Source organism: Onychostoma macrolepis, chromosome 24, assembly GCF_012432095.1.
Source record: "Onychostoma macrolepis isolate SWU-2019 chromosome 24, ASM1243209v1, whole genome shotgun sequence".
In the NCBI taxonomy this organism is placed as follows: domain Eukaryota; kingdom Metazoa; phylum Chordata; class Actinopteri; order Cypriniformes; family Cyprinidae; genus Onychostoma; species Onychostoma macrolepis.
Genome location: NC_081178.1, coordinates 1,936,688 through 1,956,795, shown reverse-complemented (window position 1 = coordinate 1,956,795; position 20,108 = coordinate 1,936,688). Strand labels below are relative to the sequence as shown.

The window sequence follows — 20,108 nt, the reverse complement described above, 5'->3', positions numbered from 1 at the left end:
ATCTGTCTGCTTTGTAGGCGTCTTCACATTTATAGACAGATTTTCTTGATTTTGAGCAGCTGTCGTTCTGCTCTCAGCAGTTTCTCGTCTGCTTTGATGTGTCACTGTGAAACTCCTGTCTTTTGTTGTTATAAATGCACCTGAGCCGTGTGGAAATCAATCAGCTTAATGCAAGAGTTCTTAGTCGACTCAATGCATAGATATTTCTTACAAATAGCTGAAATCCACACTCCGCTTTGTGGTGACAGATTAATTTTAATACAGGATGCAGTATTTCTGCATTCTGGGAAGCAGCTTACACGTGCAAAGAAAAATGCTGCTGGAATATCAATGACGTCTGATTTTATTTATGTATTTATTTCATGCTCACTAGATTTAATATTCAATGCAAAATGTGAAAGAAATATGCAAATAGGCTCCTTTTTTAAAAGCGGTTTCTTGACAAATTAAATATGTTTATGACAGAACCAAATTTCTGTGCAGGGTTTATGGGAGCAGATTTACCAGTAACACTTTACAATAAGGTCCCAACTATACATTAACAAAGAGCAATGTATTTATTAGGCTAATCTTTACTAATGGTAGTTATTTTTAGTTCACATTCAGGTCTATTAAATGATGTTATCAGATGCATCTTTTGATTTTAATAATGTATTAGTAAATATTCAAATTGACTAAGATTAATAAATGCTTTCAAACTATTTTTCATCAGTTAATGTGAACTAACCTTAATGTAAAGTGTTACCTATTTACCTTCTGCTGTTAAATTTAGTATTGCTTTTAACGGACAGCTATAATTACGTGAGTGAATGCACATCACACTGATGTTCTCTAGCAGATTATAGCATCTAATGACGAAGGTGAATGGTTTTGCTGAGCACAAATCTAAGTTGTGTTTTCTCTGAAACTCTGTGCAGTTGTTAGTCTGCAGCTTTAGCTTCTCAAAGAGACGAGCAGTCTTTGTAATGGATCTGCCATTGAACGTGAAGTGACCAGAGAGCCGCCTGGAAGATATATGTATTACTAATGGATGCTGGCCAAACTCATAACAGCTCTCCGCTTTAGTCTTCCTTCTCTCAGCCTCATCCAGCTCTCATTTATCACAAGGCTCTCTAGAATACTTAACTCTGATTGGTCAAATTATAACACGTTTTCTCAGTTAAGTGATTTTCTACATGCTAGTTTAATGTTTCCATTTACACTTTCTTTCTCTCGTAATAAAATGAAGTACACTCGGCTCAATTGGCCTATCCATTTATTTAGCGATTTAATAAGTCGTCGTACAAGCATCACAATTACCCAGAAGTTAAAATGAAGTTTACTTCGTGTTCACATTATACATGGACTGAAGTGAACTCGGATCTCTTTCTTTTTATTTACTTTTAAGCATGCAGCATATACAGATATATTTATTGCATTCATTTGCAACCTTTTGCTGTTGAATTATCATGATTTTGACCCAAATTGTGGCAATTCAATAAATACAAAAATGCATCTGTAAATTAAATTAGCTTTCGTTTTTAAGGTATCTTGAGTTTAATGAACCTTTATGTCTTTTGTCATTGGCTTGGCTTTCTTTTGGACTAAACAAGTGAAACTTGTACAGCTTTTTTGGTCATGATTTGCTCATTTTTGTGTATATATTAATGTGTTTTCAACTGTTCAACCTGTTTCTTCCTACCAGAAAACTCTGAGAAGAGCAAGCCAGAGGTGAACAAAATGGACGCTGTCCAGAAGTTCGATGACTTTAATGTTTTCAGCAAACCGGACAAAGATCAGAAGATGGAAACGGTGGAGGAGAAAGACAAAACTGTCCACCCAGACAAACAGACAACCAAAGGAGAAAACACAGAAGCTCTGGACGAAATCAAAGACGTGGGTAAATCAGAGAAGGCGGACAAGGATGAAATAGCTCACAAAGTAGAAACACCAGTGAAAGTTGAGAAGATCGAACCGTTGCAGAAAGCTACTAAAGATGAGACTGAAAAAGCTGATAATGTTGAGATGACTGCAGACAAAAAAGAGACGACAGAAAAGATTGATTCCTCTCCAAAGATGGAGAAAGACAAGGTTGAAAAGGTTGAGCTGAAGACGGAAGAAGTGAAAGTCGTGGAGAACAAGAAGGAAGCGAAGGTCGAGGAGAACAAATCAGATCAGAAAGTAGAGAAAGATGAACAGAAGAACAAAGAAGAACCGGTGAAGGAAGTGGAAAAGGAGAAAGCAGAACAGAAAACTGAACAAGACAAGACAGAAAAGGACAAAGTAGAAGAGAAAACAGAAAAGACTGAGCCAGCTGGCAAGAAACCTGCCAAAGCTGAGAAGGATGAGAAAGCCAAAAAACCAGCTGCTAAAGCCTCAGCGGCCAAGCCTGCGGTAACCAACGGTGCACCTGGAAAAGACTTGACCAGCCCTGAGAAGAAGACCAAGGTTTGTGAAAACGTTCTGTTGTCTCTTCGCCCTCCATTGACCTTCCTGCTTTTGCTTCTGCTAATGAGTTTCATTCTGTTCTTAAAGCATATTAATGCCAAAACCAAACCAAAATTCATTTATCGCTTATGTAGGGTTGGGAATCGAGAACCTAAAACTAACTCTATTTTATTATTAATTATGTACTATTATAGTTTTCATTGCTATATTGTATTAGCTTTTCTATTTATATTTTAATTTTTAGTTTAGTTTAATTTTTAGTCATTTTGTCATTAGTTTATAAATTTTTAATTTGAGCTCAATTTTAATTTTTACTTATTTCCAATTAGTAATTTATGTAGGGTTGAAGATTGAAGCAAAACACTACTATTTTAGTATTATTTGTGTACTATTAATTTTATTTTTTTAATTAATATTATTAATATTATTTATTTATTAATTTTTGTATTTTATATTTTATTTATATATATATATATATATATATATATATATATATATATGTATGTGTGTGTATAATATATTTTCAGTTTTCATTTTAATTTGAGTTATGTTATTATTATCGTGCTATGTTTTTAATATCACATTTATTTATTTATTTATTGGTTAAATTTAGTTGTTTTTTTCCAGTTAGTAATTTGAATCCTTATGTAAACAATAAATAAATACTTGCTTACTTATTTCACTTGGTTGCCAAGACTATCTAATATTTATATTTTGTTTAAGCTTTTTCAATGACTAAAAATTGTTTTAATTGTTTTAAAGTTATTATCATTAACTAAAACTAAGATTAATTTTCATTCAGGTCCTTTAGTGGCTTAGAAATGAGTTCCTTTACATTAAGGAACATAAATCAGGAAATTACTTATGATTCCCACCCCTACATGACCATCTAATAATCAGAGTAAACTTAATGTTTACTCCAGATGAAAATGTAGTCAGAACTGGATCTGATCTTGTGCTTTTATCGGCCTGCTCTGCTCATGTCGCTGCCGTTATCATTTGTCCTTATTCTGTTTTTTGTTCACCGTTTGCCATCCGTCCATTGGGTTTGCTGTCCATCCATGCAGCCTGTCGCCGGCGCAACCAAACCTAGCTCTGCCAAGCTCCGGCCGAGCTCCGCCTCCAGCGCTACAGCCGCGCCCAAGCGCTCCACCCCTACCTCAGCCACCAGCGCACCCACCCCCCTCAGCAAAAAAGCCCCTGTGCCCAAAGCTCCCGCCCCAGCCGCTGGCACCAAACGGCCAGCCACAGCATCCACACGACCCTCCACCGCCTCCAGCACAGTCACCAGAGAGGTCAAGCCCAAGGTGAGTCTCCATCCATCTGCTGAAGACGACGTCCAAACCCCCTTCCAGAGGTGGAAGCAGCTCAGTCCGGCGCTCATCTCTGCATGGATGCTCTGTTTGTGTGTGTCGTTCACGCTTGACCACATCAGCATGCGTTTTATAGCTTTACTGTTTAAACTACGGTGCAAAAGATTGGGGTTGATTATCAAAAGAGGTCAGCAAGGCTGCATTTATTTGATTCAAAATGCAGTAAAATTGTGAAATAATATTGCAATTTAAAATAGCAGTTTTCTATGTGAATATCTGTTCAAATGTAATTTATTTCTGTGATGCGCAGCTGAATTTTCAGCATCATTACTCCAGTCTTCAGTGTCACACAATCCTTCAGAAATCATTCTAATATGCTGATTTGCTGCTCAAGAAACATTTCTGATTATTAGCAGTGTTGAAAACAGTTGTGACGCTTCATATTTTTTGTGCAAACCGTGATGAATTTGATTTTTCAGGACTCACAGATGAATAGAAAGTTCAAAAGAACAGGATTTATTTGAAATGGAAATATTTTGTAACAAATATCTTAATACTGACACTTGATCAATTTAATGCATCCTTGCTGAATAAAAGTAAGGATTTATGAATCTTGATGTACATCTACTAAAGAAGCTTGCTAATATTAGAGCTCCTAAAGTCATAAAAATGATTTGTTATACTTTTTTTTTTTTCTAGGAAGCTAGAGCTAGAAATTGCTCACTGCAGCATCTATAAAATGTTTTATTCCAGTCATGAACCACTTGGAAGGGCCATGATAAAACCTAATGTAGTTTATGATGTCTCTAGATGATTTTTTTCAAATCTGACACACTCAACCTTTGCTCTTGTTAAATCTCTCTAAATATGAGCAATGTTCATTTCAAGTCTTCCCTCTAGTGGCCATCTGTTTAACTACACTACTGACTAAAGTCGGTGTTTAACTATCGAAATTTAATGAAGGTTAATATGTACAATCAGAGATTAGAGTAACAATAACAAACACAAAATACAATTTCATTTTTTATTCTAAAGCACGTGTTGCCACATTAATGTTAAGAAATATGATTGAATCCCCAATAAGAAAAGAGAGGTTCGTCACATAGTTAAAAAAAATAAAAACATGAAAGGATTTTTTTTGGTTAAGTTGTATTGGTGTGATTGAATAACCTGGCAGGTTATTTTTAGAGCAACAGTAACACATTTTTGGCTGAAACCTCTCTGTTTGATTTATGATGGAGGTTTTTTTTTTTTTTTTTTACTACGGAGAGAATATCACGGTGCAGCTGACCCCAACTAACCCTGTGTTTTCTCCTCCGACAGACGGCCACAGAGAAACGCCTGACTGTGCCAAAGGCTGCTGTCGCTCCGGCTCGGCCCGCCGCAGACAAACCTGCGACCGCAACACGCACGACCACCGCAACACGCACCGCCGTCAGCGCTCCTGCAGCACGACGCCCGGGTCAGACTTGATGCATTTAAAGATGAGCCATTGCATTTTGACCTGATTCATGAAATGCTAGGAATATTCACATTATGCATTTCTATTTTTGTGTTTAGTTGCAAAGACTGAGAGCAAACCAGGAGACGAAAAGAAACCAAGCACACCGAAAACTACAGGTACAACAAACACAAAACCACTTATAACGCTATATGTTGAAGGAAGTGAATATATATATATATATATATATATATATATATATATATATATAATTCAGTAAAATGTACTTTTGTTCAGTAATATGTTTATTAATTGCTGCTGAAAATTCAGCTTTGCATCCCAGGAATAAATTAAATTTTTAAATATATTCAAATAGAACACAATTATTTTAAATAATAATGATAATGTGTATGAACAATTACAAATATTTTTATTAAATTAATAAAACATTTGTATTCCGTTAAAATTACTTTTATTCAGTATGTTTATTGATGACTGCTGAAAATTCAACTTTGCATCACAGGAATAAATTACATTTTAAAATATATTCAAATAGAACAATTATTTTAAATTGTAAAAATAATAATAAGTAAAATAATAATTATAATAATATTTTCGTATAAACATATATTAATTTGTGTGTGTGTATAAATTATTTTTTATTCAATTAAGAATAAATATTTTTAATCATTTTATTTATGGCTGCTGCAAATTCAGCTTTGCAGCACAGGAATAAAGTACTTTTAAAATATATTCAAATTTTTAAAAGTTCTTTTTAAATTATAATAAGATTTCACAATATTGCTGTTTTTACTATATTTTTAATCAAATAAGCACAACTTTGGTGTGCATAAGAAACTTCTAAAACTATAAAAGTCCTAATTATTCCAAACATTTGAATGGTAGTGTATGTAGAAAAATACAAACATTCAGTGACTTAATAGCAACAAGTAAAAGATATTTTTAGAGATGCTGCGCTGACAAACACACATTTAAATCCGGAAGTGAATTGCGCAGCAGGAATGAGTTTGAGATAATCTCACACACGGAGACCAAATGCGCTGCTTCTTACCCCCGTTTCCAGAGATTTGAACCGAACGCAGCGTTGCAGAGAGATTATTTTAATCTGACACATAAAGAGGGTTTTGTGCTATGAACTGAACATTCAGATATCGCTCAAACGCACACCATTTCTAAAGGTTTTGGCATTGCACGCATTTCCCTTAAAGGGATAGTTCACCCAAAAATGAAAATTCTGTCATTTATTACTCACCCTCATGTCGTTCCAAACCTGTAAGACCTCCGTTCATCTTCGGAACACAAATTAAGATATTCGTCTCCTCCGCGTCACCCTATAGTGCCATTTTGGAGAGTATCACATATGTAAACAACGTATGTACGCGGATTTACTTTTCTCTAACAGTACATTTTAAATGAGCCTTGGCCCACAGGACACGATGGTGCTACTGGACCATGTTCACATATGGCTTCCTTTTTGCATGATAGAGCTTTAATTGGCATCTGCAGATGGCACGGCGGATTGTGTTTACCGACAGTGGTTTCTGGAAGTATTCCTGGGCCCATTTAGTAATGTCAATGACAGAATCATGCCGATGAGTGATGCAGTGTCGTCTGAGGGCCCGAAGACCATGTGCATCCAACAAATGTCTTTGGCCTTGTCCCTTACGCACATAGATTTCTCCAGTTTCTCTGAATCTTTTGATGATGTTATGCACTGTAGATAATGAGATTTGCAAAGCCTTTGTAATTTGACGTTGAGGAACGTTGTTTTTAAAGTATTCCACAATCTTTTTACACACTCTTTCACAGATTGGAGAGCCTCTGCCCATCTTTACTTCTGAGAGACTCTGCCTCTCTAAGACATCCCTTTTATAGCTAATCATCTTACAGACCTGATGTCAATTAACTTAATCAGTTGCTAGATGTTCTCCCAGCTGAATCTTTTCAAAATTTCTTGTTTTTTCAGCCCTTTTTGCTCCCGTGCCAACTTTTTTGAGACCTGTAGCAGGCATCAAATTTGAAATGAGCTCATTTAGTGGATAAAAGTGTAAAATTTCTCCGTTTAAACATTTATGTTCTCTATGTTCTATTGTGAATAAAATATTGGCTCATGTGATTTGAAAGTCTTTTAGTTTTCATTTTATTCAAATTTAAAAAACGTCCCAACATTTCCGGAATTCGGTTTGTACAGAATTTTCATTTTTGGGTGAACTGTCCCTTTAACTTTCTATGGAAGTGTTTCAGAGTTCAACTACAAACAAGTGTTTGTCCCAAACATAGTTAAGCTGACGTCTGTGGTTTCAGATGCCGCCCGCTCTAAACCCGCTCCTCTCAAAGCCTCCACCACTACAAGCAGCATCGCCGGCACTCGCCCTCGCACCACCAAAACACCCGTCTCCAGCAGCACTACAGCCGCTGCTGCGCCGGAGAAGAAGCCGGCGGTCCCCCGCGCGCCTCGACCCGGCTCCACCTCCAGCACCAGCGCCAGCGCCACGACTCGCAGCACAACGCGGCCCAGCTCCACACTGGCACCCGACATCAAAAATATCCGCTCCAAGATCGGCTCCACAGACAACATCAAATACCAGCCGGGAGGAGGAAAGGTAACCGCACACATGCGCCCCTTCATAGTGGACGTGACTGAGAACAGAAGTAGTCTGTCCTCTAGCTTTGCGGTGTTTTCATATTTAGTAGTATGTACATACTTATGCACACTTAGGGGAAAAAGTACAGTGGTGATGCTTAGCAGTTTTATTTATTTATTATTTAAGTGCTGTCATACGATTAATCGCGATTAATTGCATCCAAAAAAAAGTTTTTGTTTACATTATGTATATATAAATACACTCACATGCATGTATATATTTCAGAAAAATAGGTTATGTTTATATAAAATTAAATATATTTATTTATAATATAAATTATATGAATATAAAAATAGACATGTAAATATTTTCAATATATATACTGTATGTTTGTGTATTTATGTATACATAATAAATATACACAGTGACAGAACACATTATGCAAACAAAAAAATTTATTAATCGTGATTAATCCTTTGACAGCACTATATTATTTACATACTATTGTACTATTTGATAATAATTTATATAGTCTTTTATTTAGTTATTTTCAGTTTTCATTTTAATTTGTTTCATACATTTTATGTGCTTTTTTCTTTTCATTGGTTTTCTAATTCTGTTTAGCTTTAGTTTATTTTTATTTTATTTCAGTTTCTCCTTTTAGTAATTTTAGTCATTTTTATTAGCAGTTTCTCTTCTGCAGAATGTGCCGCTGTCATCTTTAGTATTCTGATCTGAAACAGCATTATTTAAACAGACTTCTTAGTCTTTCTTGCATGACTGTAACCTGAGAAATTGTGACGTTACAGGCAGCATCCAGAGGCATCAGTGCAAATCTTTTAATATTATTATTATTATTATTATTAAATAAAATGTTAATGTATCATTTTTTATATATATTCAAATATAATATGTAGAATAATAATTATAGATTTTATTATTTAATATATTATTACATAATTCTAAAACAAGTAATAATATAATATATGCAATGTATGTAATTACTTTACTATATAAAATGTTCATGTATGTTTTCAATACGTATTTGTATGAATATTGAAATATGTTTACAATTAGATGTCTTAATATTAATCATAAATATCCTTTTTTCAGAAAAATAAGCACATCAATCATTAAATATTCTCTATATGCTAAAACGCTGCCTGTTAAGTCACTGCCTTTGGTTTTGGACACGGCTCTTCTGTCCTTATTTTTCTGTCTATGTGCAAACGGAGTCCTGTTTCCCAGTCTAATGTGATAATGAGTGAAAAGCAGCATGATTCACATTCCTTTAGAGTGTCTATTCTGCTCATGTTGACATCTATATTAGTATTTAGATATGTAAACTAGCTCTAGTATTCATAATCATTATATATCACTCACGTCCTGAAGTCACAGCTTCACTTTCTGGTATTGCATCCCTGCATCTCATGTTTGTGGTTCATCCTGGTCTTTTTCCTGGCTGAGCTCTGTCGCTATGACTCTCTAACACTCTCCTGTTCCTGAGAAACGTCTCCTGTCACCACAAAGAGTTCAAGAGCGTCGTCTAGTATAAGTGAAGTTTAAAGCGAGGTCACAGTTTTGAGTTTGGAGCATGAAGATGAATCGTGCATGTCCACGTGAGACTGTCACGCTGCGCTGAAGAACGTTACTAACCGCCCCAGTTCTGCCTGTTCCTGCCTCTTCCTCTGATCCTAAAGTCTTCCTGGTTCTCATATGAAGTTACAGTAGGTTTTAGCTCGTCCCGTCTCCACACGTACAGTATGAGCGATTGACTGGAGGGCTGTATCTGGGCTTGTTCTGCCTGCAGGTCTCAGTGTCTCAGAGCAGGACAGACGCTCAGAGCTCGCCCTCCAAAGAGACCAGCCAGGGCAAAGTGAGTTCATCCGCTCATCACACTCACTTCTGCACATCTCTGTCTCCACTGCAGTCTTTTCAAACTCGCCTTCTCTTCTCAATATAGCCCACACAGATCTGACATTACAGCATCTTTAGTAGTAGCGTGATAGATTGAGAACTGTAAAATGTAAAATTATATGAGAGAACTGTTTTTTTACTTTTCAAAAACCATGTTTTTATTGTTTTATTGTGTTAGTTAGCTGTATTTTTAGTTGTTTTTACTTCATCAAAATAACCCAACTGCAGTTTGATTGAGATTAATTGGAATGCACAATGAAAAAACATCATTTTTGAGTTGTTTTTGCAAATTAACTCTTCATATATAGTTAAAGAAATATGTCAGATGATATTATTGTAATATTTTCATATGAAAATGTTTTAATAGATTTTAAATATTAAATTAATGTTTTATTTTTTTTAAATAATTTATATTAATTAATTGAATAAAACTGTGTATTTTTGTGTATAATATATATATATATATATATATATATATTTTGTATTTGTATGATATTATATATTTTAATAGTAAAATGTTTATCTTTAATATGTTAATATGGCAAATATTTATTACATATTTAATTATTAATTATTTGTTATAATTAATAATATATACTTAATAAACCTAAAATACACACATTTCTATTTTGTAGTGTTACTGTTATTAAAATTGTATTTGATTAATCTAAAATTAAGTATATATTATTGAGTTATTTATATAACTGTTATAATGTTCATCAATATTTTATACAAAAATGTTTTATATATATATTCATGATTTATATATAATTGCTTTTCAATAAAATCTAATTAGTTAATTAATAATAATAATAATAATATCAATATGATAAGAATATAGATGTGTGATTGTATTGCTCATTTTATCAGCAGATATTGATATCTGAAAAAAACACATTGTTCAACTTGTAATCTTTCCGTCTTTCCTTCTGAAGATCTTTGGGTGCTTACATTGGGTTTTTAATCATCTAGTCATCGTTTATCATATAGTGTTTGGCTCTTGCCCCTCATTATTAAATGCTCTACATCACATTATACATCACAGCTGGGATGCTCAAATGACTTATTAGTATTAGTTTGGCTAGCACTTAATAAAATTCTGGCTGTAAATAAAATGATAAACAATTATAATATTGCATAATCTTTGTTGGTTTTAAAATGCGCAGCAGTGAACAATCACAAAAGTAATGGCATTGCATTATTCACAGAAATGAATTTTCAAAAAATGTCCAGATTTCGGTTCACTGAGAAGCCCGTAGGATCTGATTTGAGTATCCCTGCATCACAATCTACATTTGTAGCTCACCAACCAGATATTCATCAAGCACTGAATCTAAATTTCTATCAGTTTCATTCACTTTAATGCTGATTTTTATTACGAGGGGAAACGGTGTATTTAAGAGCCCTAATGGTGTTCACACTAACAATCAACGGGGCGTCTTCATTGTCAATGATGCTAGTTGCTTTTAGATGCTTCTGCTTGTGTCCTCTGTTGTCTTCCCTCTCTAACCTGAACCTCCCTGGTGTCCCGTCCCTCCCGGCCCGCCGTGCTGTGTTGTAGGTTCAGATAGTCTCCAAAAAACTGGACTACAGTCACGTGACTTCTCGCTTGGGCTCCAAGGACAATATGAAACATGTTCCTGGTGGAGGGAACGTAAGTAACGTTACTGCATGCGGTGTAGCCGTCGTTCAGACAAACACAGTCACTGCGCCACATGATGCGCTCAGACCCAACACTTATGAACGAAAAAGAGCGGGAAGAAACGCTGCCAAATCCAATGTTGCTGAGCTGCATTTTCCAAATCAGCATTTCAAAGCAAGTCATGGTGACAGCAGAGGTTTGGATTCTGGACGTTTGTTCATAATCTTCTCTCACACTAACTCAGTTTTAAGAGATGCTTATCATCACCTTGTGTTCAAGCACTGCATGTGACTTTTATTTTAGCATTAACGTTCGGATTTGAGCAGCTTCATTAGACGAGTGTGTGTTCACAGGTCCAGATTCTCAACAAGAAGGTCGACTTGAGTAAAGTGACCTCAAAGTGTGGCTCCAAGGCCAACATCAAACATAAACCAGGTACGATGAGACCAGAAACTAATCGTTGCACCGTAAATAGTCATTTAAATGGCTTTCAGTTCCTTCTCAGTCTCTGTCATCTCAGCGTTTAGACCAATGGGTCTGTGTGTTTTTCTGTAGGTGGAGGCGAAGTCAAGATCGAGAGCCATAAGGTGAGCTTTAAGGATAAAGCTCAGCCCAAGGTGGGCTCAATGGATAATGTCAATCATGAGCCTGGAGGCGGGAAAGTTAAGGTGAGTTTGGCAGGACGAGCAGTTGCACAAACTTTAAAAAGTGCCTCTGAAGTGTTAATAAGAAGTCAAGTCATGCTTTATTCTAAATTCAGACATTTGAATTAAATTGATGGTGTTGTTTAGTGTTTAAAGGAATAATTCACCCAAATATCTGTAACACTGCCCAGCATCATATCTGCTGAGTGAAATCCAGTATTTGTTTCTTACTGAGGCGCTGATTTCAAAAATAGTCACGTCGCACTTTATCACACACAGCGTTTTTGCTTTAGACAAGCGTTTGTGCGGTGAAGAAGTCTTGAAAAACACCACCAACGCATGATTCCTGTCTGAATCTGAGCCACATTACAACTATTCGTTCAATGCTCAGCACATTTTCACATGCATGAATCATTCTCAAGACATAATCCTAATTTACACTTTTTCCTCTCCTTTGATTCTAATTTAAATGATGCATTTTGAATATTATGATTTTTTTTTGCAAATCAGCAGTATACAGGGCTGTGTTGTTTGAAAACTCTCATGATTTCTGTACAGTTTAAAAGAGGACTTTCAGGAGACTTAAATAACTTTCTTTAAAATGTCTCACTTTGTGTTTATTTTGGGTGAAGTGTTCCTTTAAAAAGCTGTTTTATTTTAAATCTGTGGTAAGTAATATTACAGTTGCATGGAAAGTTTAAAACATGCTGATATGACTTCAGTGTCTTTTTTATTTTTCATGCTTTTATGTTTTAAGTCCATGTGTTTTTACAGTTTTCATTCCAGCCCTCCCAAAACTCACTTACTATGTGTTAAAAAAAAAAAAAAAAAAAAAATATATATATATATAGAGAGAGAGAGAATTTCTCTGGTATTTTAAAGACAAGAGTAAGGACTTTTGTCTGATGGAAAAAAAGAGCAAATTCCAGAGCAGTTTCCGGACTCGCTCTGCTGGGTTCAGGCCGCTGTGTGATAGTGATGTCACCTGCCCCTCAGCCTATGGCCATCCATTTCAGTCACATGACCACATGCTCCGCCCATTATTATTTTGCACCCATCCACTCTGAACACACATTTGTGATTACGATCACACTATTTTTAAACCTTAACATACGTTTACTGAGACTTTTGGAAACAGCATGAATTTTGCTACATCTGTAATAAATATTAAACGAGTTTAAATTAAGCATGTTTAACAGAATAATGCTGCAGTTTACATTTAAGTTTTATTTTGGATGAAAACTTTTGTTTTATGCCAGCATCTGTTCATCATTGTTTTCAGTCTTTGTTGACATAAGTTTAGAATTATTTAAACGTTTTATTTTCAGTAATTATATATTTCTGTTCTTCTGAACATAATTCTTAAAACGTTTTATGTGCATATGATTGGCATGCGTCTCCGTTTGCATGGATTTCTATTCATTCCCATTCATCTTCGTAATTTTAAGTTGAAATTGAAGTTAAATTCCGTTCCACATGATAGTTGATTATTTTCTATATATGTATGAAATTTACATTTCTGTCATGATTTTTGATTGTAAAGTTTTGCTTTCTTCACTGTACAGATATACGGTACCAGTGTAGAGTTTCATTTTATAAATCAAAATATAAATCTGGACATCAACCAAAAAAAAATAAAAATTCAGATAAATTCATATAAAATATATTCCTATAAAATATTCCTCTAATTTTGCAGGACACTATAGTTCATTTATGTAAGTGAGGATAGTAAAATAAAGTAAACTGTGACACATTATACCCCCAAATTCTTCATACAGTGGACTACCAGTAAAACATGAACATTTGGGACCAAAAATTGTATTTGACACTTTGACCTGATCATTTTTTTATTACATAGCTTTCTATCAAAGTTATCTGACATTATCAAGATGAATTTGTTCTGACACAGTTTAATTCTGAGTTCTTCTCATATTTTATTACCATTTTCTAAACTATAGCAAATAAACTGTACTAATGTGAGAAACGTTGAAGGTGTCTAAATATATTTTGGTTTGACTCTATATATTAGTGCTGTCAAACGATTGATCGCAATTAATCACATCCAAAATAAAAGTTTTTTTTTTAATGTAATATGTGTGTGTATATATTTATGTATATAAAAATATACACACATACAGTATACATTTATTTACATGTACATATTTATATAATTTGTTGTATGTGTGTGTGTGTGTATATATATATATATATATATATATATATATATATATATATATAATATACAAATATAACATATTTTTCTTAAATATATACATGCATGTGTGTGTATTTATATACATAATAAACATACACAGTACGCACATGTAAACAAAAACTTTTATTTTGGATGCGATTAATCATTTGACAGCACTAGTGTGTGTGTGTGTATATGTATATATATATTACATTTATATATATATATTACATTTTTATATACATTACATATATATATATATATATATATATATATACATATATATATATATATATATATATATATATTACATTTATACATTTAAATATTAATTATATTATTTTATTAAAATATTATATTATTTTTAAAATAAAGGAATTATTTTTAAATAGTAAACTTTGGGTTATCAAACATGAGTTGAGTCCAGCATGTCTAAACTGGTTCTGTATATCAGCCATATTCCTTCACCCTGCAAGGATTGATTTGAATTGTGTTCAAGCACACGCTCCTGGCTGTGCGTCCATCTCCATCTCACCCTCATCTCTGGTATTGACGGCCTGCTGTGTGTTTCTAGGCTGAGGGGGCCCAGGAGACTGCTGAGGGTAGCGGGGCTCCCTCTAGTGGTGTCTCGGCCACCCAGCCGTCAGCCGGTGCTGCCCAGGAGAATGGGCTGAAGGAGGGCGGCCCCTGCAGGAGTGAGGAGCTCCGGGACCCGCAGGGCCTGGACTCGCTCATCCCTGAAACAAGTAAGTTTGTGTGTAACCCGGCCCGAGAAACCCGAGAAGACTAACCCCGTCAGACTAGAGGTCCTTTAGAACTGAAGACTGTCATTCACCCTCATTCACATTCCATTCCTCACATTTACTGCTGAATATTATTTGTTTCTCCATCATTTCATACACACTATTACTTTGTGGTGTTTTTTTTTTTTCTTTAGCTCTTAATTTTATGCTGCATGTGAATTGATTGTTATTACGTTGTCTGGTTTACCACTGTACATGAGGTCGACCGATTAATAGTGTAAAACCAATAATGAAATGGGGGGGGGGGGTCTGATTACTGATTAATTTGTTTGATTTTATGATCAAAATATTGAATAAAAGCACTGGATGTAACATTTTAATTTTTAGGTGAAATCAAAATATTGAATATAACATATTTGAGTAAATTCAAAATTTTAAATAAAACAATGTTAATTAAAAACATTGAATGTAACTTTTAAAAAATTTTTTTTTAAGTAAAATCAAAACATTGAATGCACATTTTATCTTTTTAATTAAGTCAAAAATGTTGAATAAAATCATTGATGTAACATTTTATTGTTTAAAGTAAAATCAAAATATTAAATCCTAGGACATTGATATAAAATTTTGAAATCAAAATATTGAATAAAACAGTATGCATTTTTTATTTTTAAGTAAAAACATTGAATGCATGTTTTATTTTAATTTTTTAAAGTAAAATCTAAATATTAAATAAAAAAATTATATATATATTATTTTTTAGGTATTTTTAGGTTTGTTTAAAACAAATTGAACGTTTAACTTTAATTATGGTACATCACTTAAAAAGGTGTTTAGTATAATTTTGCCGTAAAAGTTTTAGGATTTTCATCATATGTCAATGTAAAAAATAATATTGTATTTATTATACTTGTATTTTTTTTTTTTTTATTATTATTGTTTTTGCCATGAAAATAGCCTAAGATGCTGACATGGCATTAAATAAATACTGTATATACTACTACTACTTAATAATGGTGCAATGGTTATTTGAACAATTAGTCTGCTATTGGTGCAGATGAATCAATCGGTCGACCTCTGTGCTGAACAGATGTTTTTAAAGCACAGTTTTCTGATCTCCAAACCGTCTTGACCTCTTCTTATTTTTCAGGCATCTAACTCGACTTTTTGCTATCACTCTGCCCTTTTCATTTCACCCCCGACCACTTCCTCTCCTCCCCTTGTTTATGTCCTGTCCCTCCTCTGTCCTGTCTTTTTCCACACTCTGTGATGCAGATTGAGTCTTTCAAGCTAAATTTCCGCGAGAACGCCCGCTCTCGCACGGACCACGGCGCCGACATCATCACCTGGCCCGTCTTGGGTGACAGCCCTGTCCACCCTCACCTGCTCCGCAGCAGCGTCTCGCTCAACGACTCCCTCGCGACCGCCGGCCTCCCTCGCTCTCACACCACCCCGGCCCTCCTCTCCTCCCAGGAACAAGGGGGCGGCGTCGGCTCGCTCACCGGACTCCGGACGTGATTTCTGTCTTTTCATTGGTCCGCTGCTCTCTAAACCCCTCCTCCATTGCTAAGACTCATACTGTATGATTGGTGTGCTCTCTGTTGACGTTCCTGATCAGTGAGGCTGTACAGACTACAGTCATCAGGATGTGCCTCAGTCGAAGGCGGCTGGCGAAGGTTACACTTTAACATGGCTAAACTCACGCTACTCATACCTAACGATCAGCACACCTGCTACATCACTTGTTGTAGAGCATGAATCTAGTTTAGTTTCTTTTTCTTTTTTTAAATCTGTGTTTCAACTCCTGGACCGGTATTCATAATCAAACCTGCACATGCCCATCTGCTCACCATATACAAACACATCTGGACATCATCTCTCGCTGCCTTCAAGTGCTCACGGGACGTTTGTGCTTACGAGTTATTTACCATGCGATCGTGTCATATGACAAATCACTTTCTGACAAAATCAAGCTTTTTTTAGTGCCAAAGCAAAGGATAGTTCACCCAAAAATGAAAATTCTGTCATTGAATTATTCAACCCTCATGTCGTTCCAAACCCGCAAGTCCTTCGTTCATCTTCAGAACACAAATTAAGATATTTTTGATTAAATCCGAGAGCTCTCTGACAGCTACCACGATCTTTTTATTTTTATTTTTACAGTGTAGATACAATTTCCACTCAGAAATCGCTATTAAGTTTCACAATTACATTTAACGCATTAATTAAACATGCAATTTTAAAGTAGAAAAACAGAAACATACTACTAAAAATAATTTTTACAGTGGCATTAAAAACATAATTCAACATTTAATTTTTTTTTCAATTGGAGCGAAAGCATGGATCCGCATTTGCATGCATATACATGGAAGTCAATAACTGACTGAATAAGTATTTTCTAAAACATTTACACTTAAAATGGCTAATAACAACTCTAACTTGGAAAGTCTCCCAACATGAGCTGCTAGATTTTGTTGGCGCTCGTCTCGTAAGCACGATCCTTCCCGCTTGATTTGAAGGCGGCTTCATTCAGCATACAGGGCTGTCATGTGACCCTCTCACCTGACCCTTGACCTCCAGTAGAGCTGACATTGAAGCACATAGGCTTTCTGAATCTCTGAAACTATTTGTGATGGTGTGTTTGAGTGAATACTGTAGCAATGAACTGTGTTGTTAAACGCTTTCTTTTGACTCTTCCTTTTATTTTCGTGACCAGCGGATGTTTCCTTTTCCTCGTTATTGTAAAGCAATATAACGTCTCCTACAATGCCTATAAGACATGAAACTCCACGTAAACGCACAGCAAACCGCGCTCATAGTGTCAAACGCAGCTCCAGACGGCTTCGTGAACGTGAAGAGGGTCTGAGGTGGACGTGTGAAGGAAAATTCCCTTGTGGAAAAAGAAGTGCACTTGTAGTATACCTCAAATCTTAAAAGTGCATTTAATAACTGAAATAAAAGCCCACTTAAGTGTATTTAAAGTGTACTTTCTTAACTGCACACTTGAGCACACTTTGCAATAATGTCCAATTAAGTTTTACATTAAATTCAATTGTTAGTTATTTTAATAATCTTTAAAGTACACGTATTTTGATATGTTGACTAACGTACTAAAGCACATGTAAAATACTTGATTATTGAACTGTTATGTGCTCTGCAATATTTAAGTTTAATATATTTTACTAAAATGCAACTTCATAGCAAATTTGTAATTAAAAATGTATTAAAATCATGACCTACAAGTTTCAACAGAATTGCCATTATTTTTTAGTTTTACATATGTTTACACTTTAACCATCAAAGACAAAAGAATTATGAAATTGCATGTAAAGATGTAATTAAGTCTTACTTAAGTGGGTCAAAAAAGCAATCTTAAGTTCAGCTTATTGCATTTAATATAAATTTAAACCATAATGCACTTTAATTTCAATTACCATGCGATTAGGTGTCTGAAAACATTCCATTCAATTGACACTCAAGTATGTTCTTTCAAAGTGTGTTATTTTCCTAATACTAAAGTGTGCTTCTTTTTCACAAGGAAGTAGATGTTGACTTGATGCACGAGGGGTTTCTGCTAGCAATGATTGGTTGATGTTTTGGCATCGTGTACAGTGGAAGCAGTATGTTTTTATATGGAAACGGGTCGAGTTTGTGCCTGCCTTTGGAGGGACGCAGAGACAGAATGTCACAGCCTGAAACCTTTTACGTACTTTTAATAGTTGGTTATGAGAAACTGGTGGTGGTTTGAATTCTTCTCTTATTGCATACGTTTCTGCAGGTCTTTTTTAAGAGTCTAAGCTTCGCATTATAGTGCGATCATGCGAGTGGAAAGGTTTTAACGGTGGAGCCTGTAGCTTATTTCTCTTGTAGCATTTTCTGTTATACAGTAGTTTATCTTCAGATAGCCTTTTTGAGGTCGCACAGAATCACACGCTTGACATGTAGCTGCTTGGTTTAGTGTCCTTTTGGTGTAATAATGGGGTAAGAGGATGTGGCCACTCTTTTTGTGTTATTTTCTTCATCAGCTGTGGGCGGTATGGACGTCGGACAGATTTTTTTTTTTTTTTTTTTTTTTTCAAGCGCGCTTTTCTTTTTATGAGTATGACACATTACTGTTGCATCTATTGCTTATTCTCATCAGACCTCTTTAATCCCAGAACATGCAAAGCAATATGACTGTCAACGTGACAGACCCCAGATTTTGACTTCTAGAAATCTACATCATGCATGACAGTGTAAAGCGTTCAGATCATGAAATATTATGCAATTAATCGAAAAATTTACGAATGCATGGCCTTGTTAAAAAATCCAGTTTTTGAGAGGTAGCTTCTTTGAAATAAGTTTTAGATAACAAATACGAGTAGGACAGTGTACCTTCATTGTGTATTCTCATTTTTAAAGATTATTTAAATAATTCACCTATATGAATTGATGGAAAATGCCAAAAAAACGGTTGCATTAATTTACCAACTGATGATTTTTGGGCAACAACGGTTATTATTTATAGTCTTTTTTTTTTTTTTCTTTCCGGGAAATGAGAAGTGTGTAAATATTAGGCTAAAATCTGAAAGGGTCTTTCGTTAAGGACCTGTAGTCTTTCAGGACAGCGGCTGTTTGTAGTGAAAAGGTCACATTTGAATCGGTTCCCTGTGCCTGAATGAATCCCGAGAACAATCGTACTATCATTTATAGCCTCTTTACATGTATTTGCAGTTGATTTCCCAATGGTTTTACTGCTGTCTCTGTGAATGCATTTATTATTGGCATAATTATTGACACATTTGCAACGGTCAAAGCAGCTGAGGGCTGATATTATGTACCTTTAACGGCTATTATTCATATTATTGTTGTCATTTTGGCCCTGCATTTTTTTCAGTGGAAAAGGCAGAGAACAAATGTATTTAAACTATATTAAAGCACATGTATTTGGCCGCCGTGTCTTTAATGTTGTGGCGAGCTTGGTGGCAGGTGATGCCAGGTGGGTCATGTCCAGATGGGCATCGATATTTAGCCCATGTCCTCTTAACAACTTCTAATAATCCTTTGTTTCTATGAATTTTAGTCTTACAAGAAAAAGATACTTGGAATAACACTGTCAAACTAAAATGGGGGAATTGCATTGAATGTGTTTCAATTGCACAGATTTTATTGTGCCATGAAGGACCAGGGCATCCTGTTGAA

General features: G+C 35.0%; 1 protein-coding gene across 6 annotated transcripts in view; it reads left to right on the top strand.

Annotated features, from left to right (window-relative positions):
- Positions 1-19,848, top strand: part of LOC131532940 (microtubule-associated protein 4) — a 72,156-nt gene extending 52,308 nt beyond the window's left edge. For 4 of the 6 annotated variants that reach the window (XM_058764830.1, XM_058764829.1, XM_058764833.1 and 1 more), the window contains 11 exons: positions 1,685-2,427; positions 3,495-3,734; positions 5,064-5,202; positions 5,301-5,360; positions 7,507-7,805; positions 9,598-9,663; positions 11,266-11,358; positions 11,700-11,781; positions 11,902-12,014; positions 14,759-14,930; positions 16,078-19,848. In XM_058764830.1, the coding sequence (XP_058620813.1) occupies positions 1,685-2,427; positions 3,495-3,734; positions 5,064-5,202; positions 5,301-5,360; positions 7,507-7,805; positions 9,598-9,663; positions 11,266-11,358; positions 11,700-11,781; positions 11,902-12,014; positions 14,759-14,930; positions 16,078-16,085 (2,015 nt within the window). In that variant the 3' untranslated portion in view covers positions 16,086-19,848. The remainder of the gene's footprint in view (positions 1-1,684; positions 2,428-3,494; positions 3,735-5,063; positions 5,203-5,300; positions 5,361-7,506; positions 7,806-9,597; positions 9,664-11,265; positions 11,359-11,699; positions 11,782-11,901; positions 12,015-14,758; positions 14,931-16,077) is intronic. The other 2 variants (XM_058764828.1, XM_058764832.1) reach the window with 2 other exon arrangements.
- The last annotated feature ends 260 nt before the right edge of the window (positions 19,849-20,108 follow it).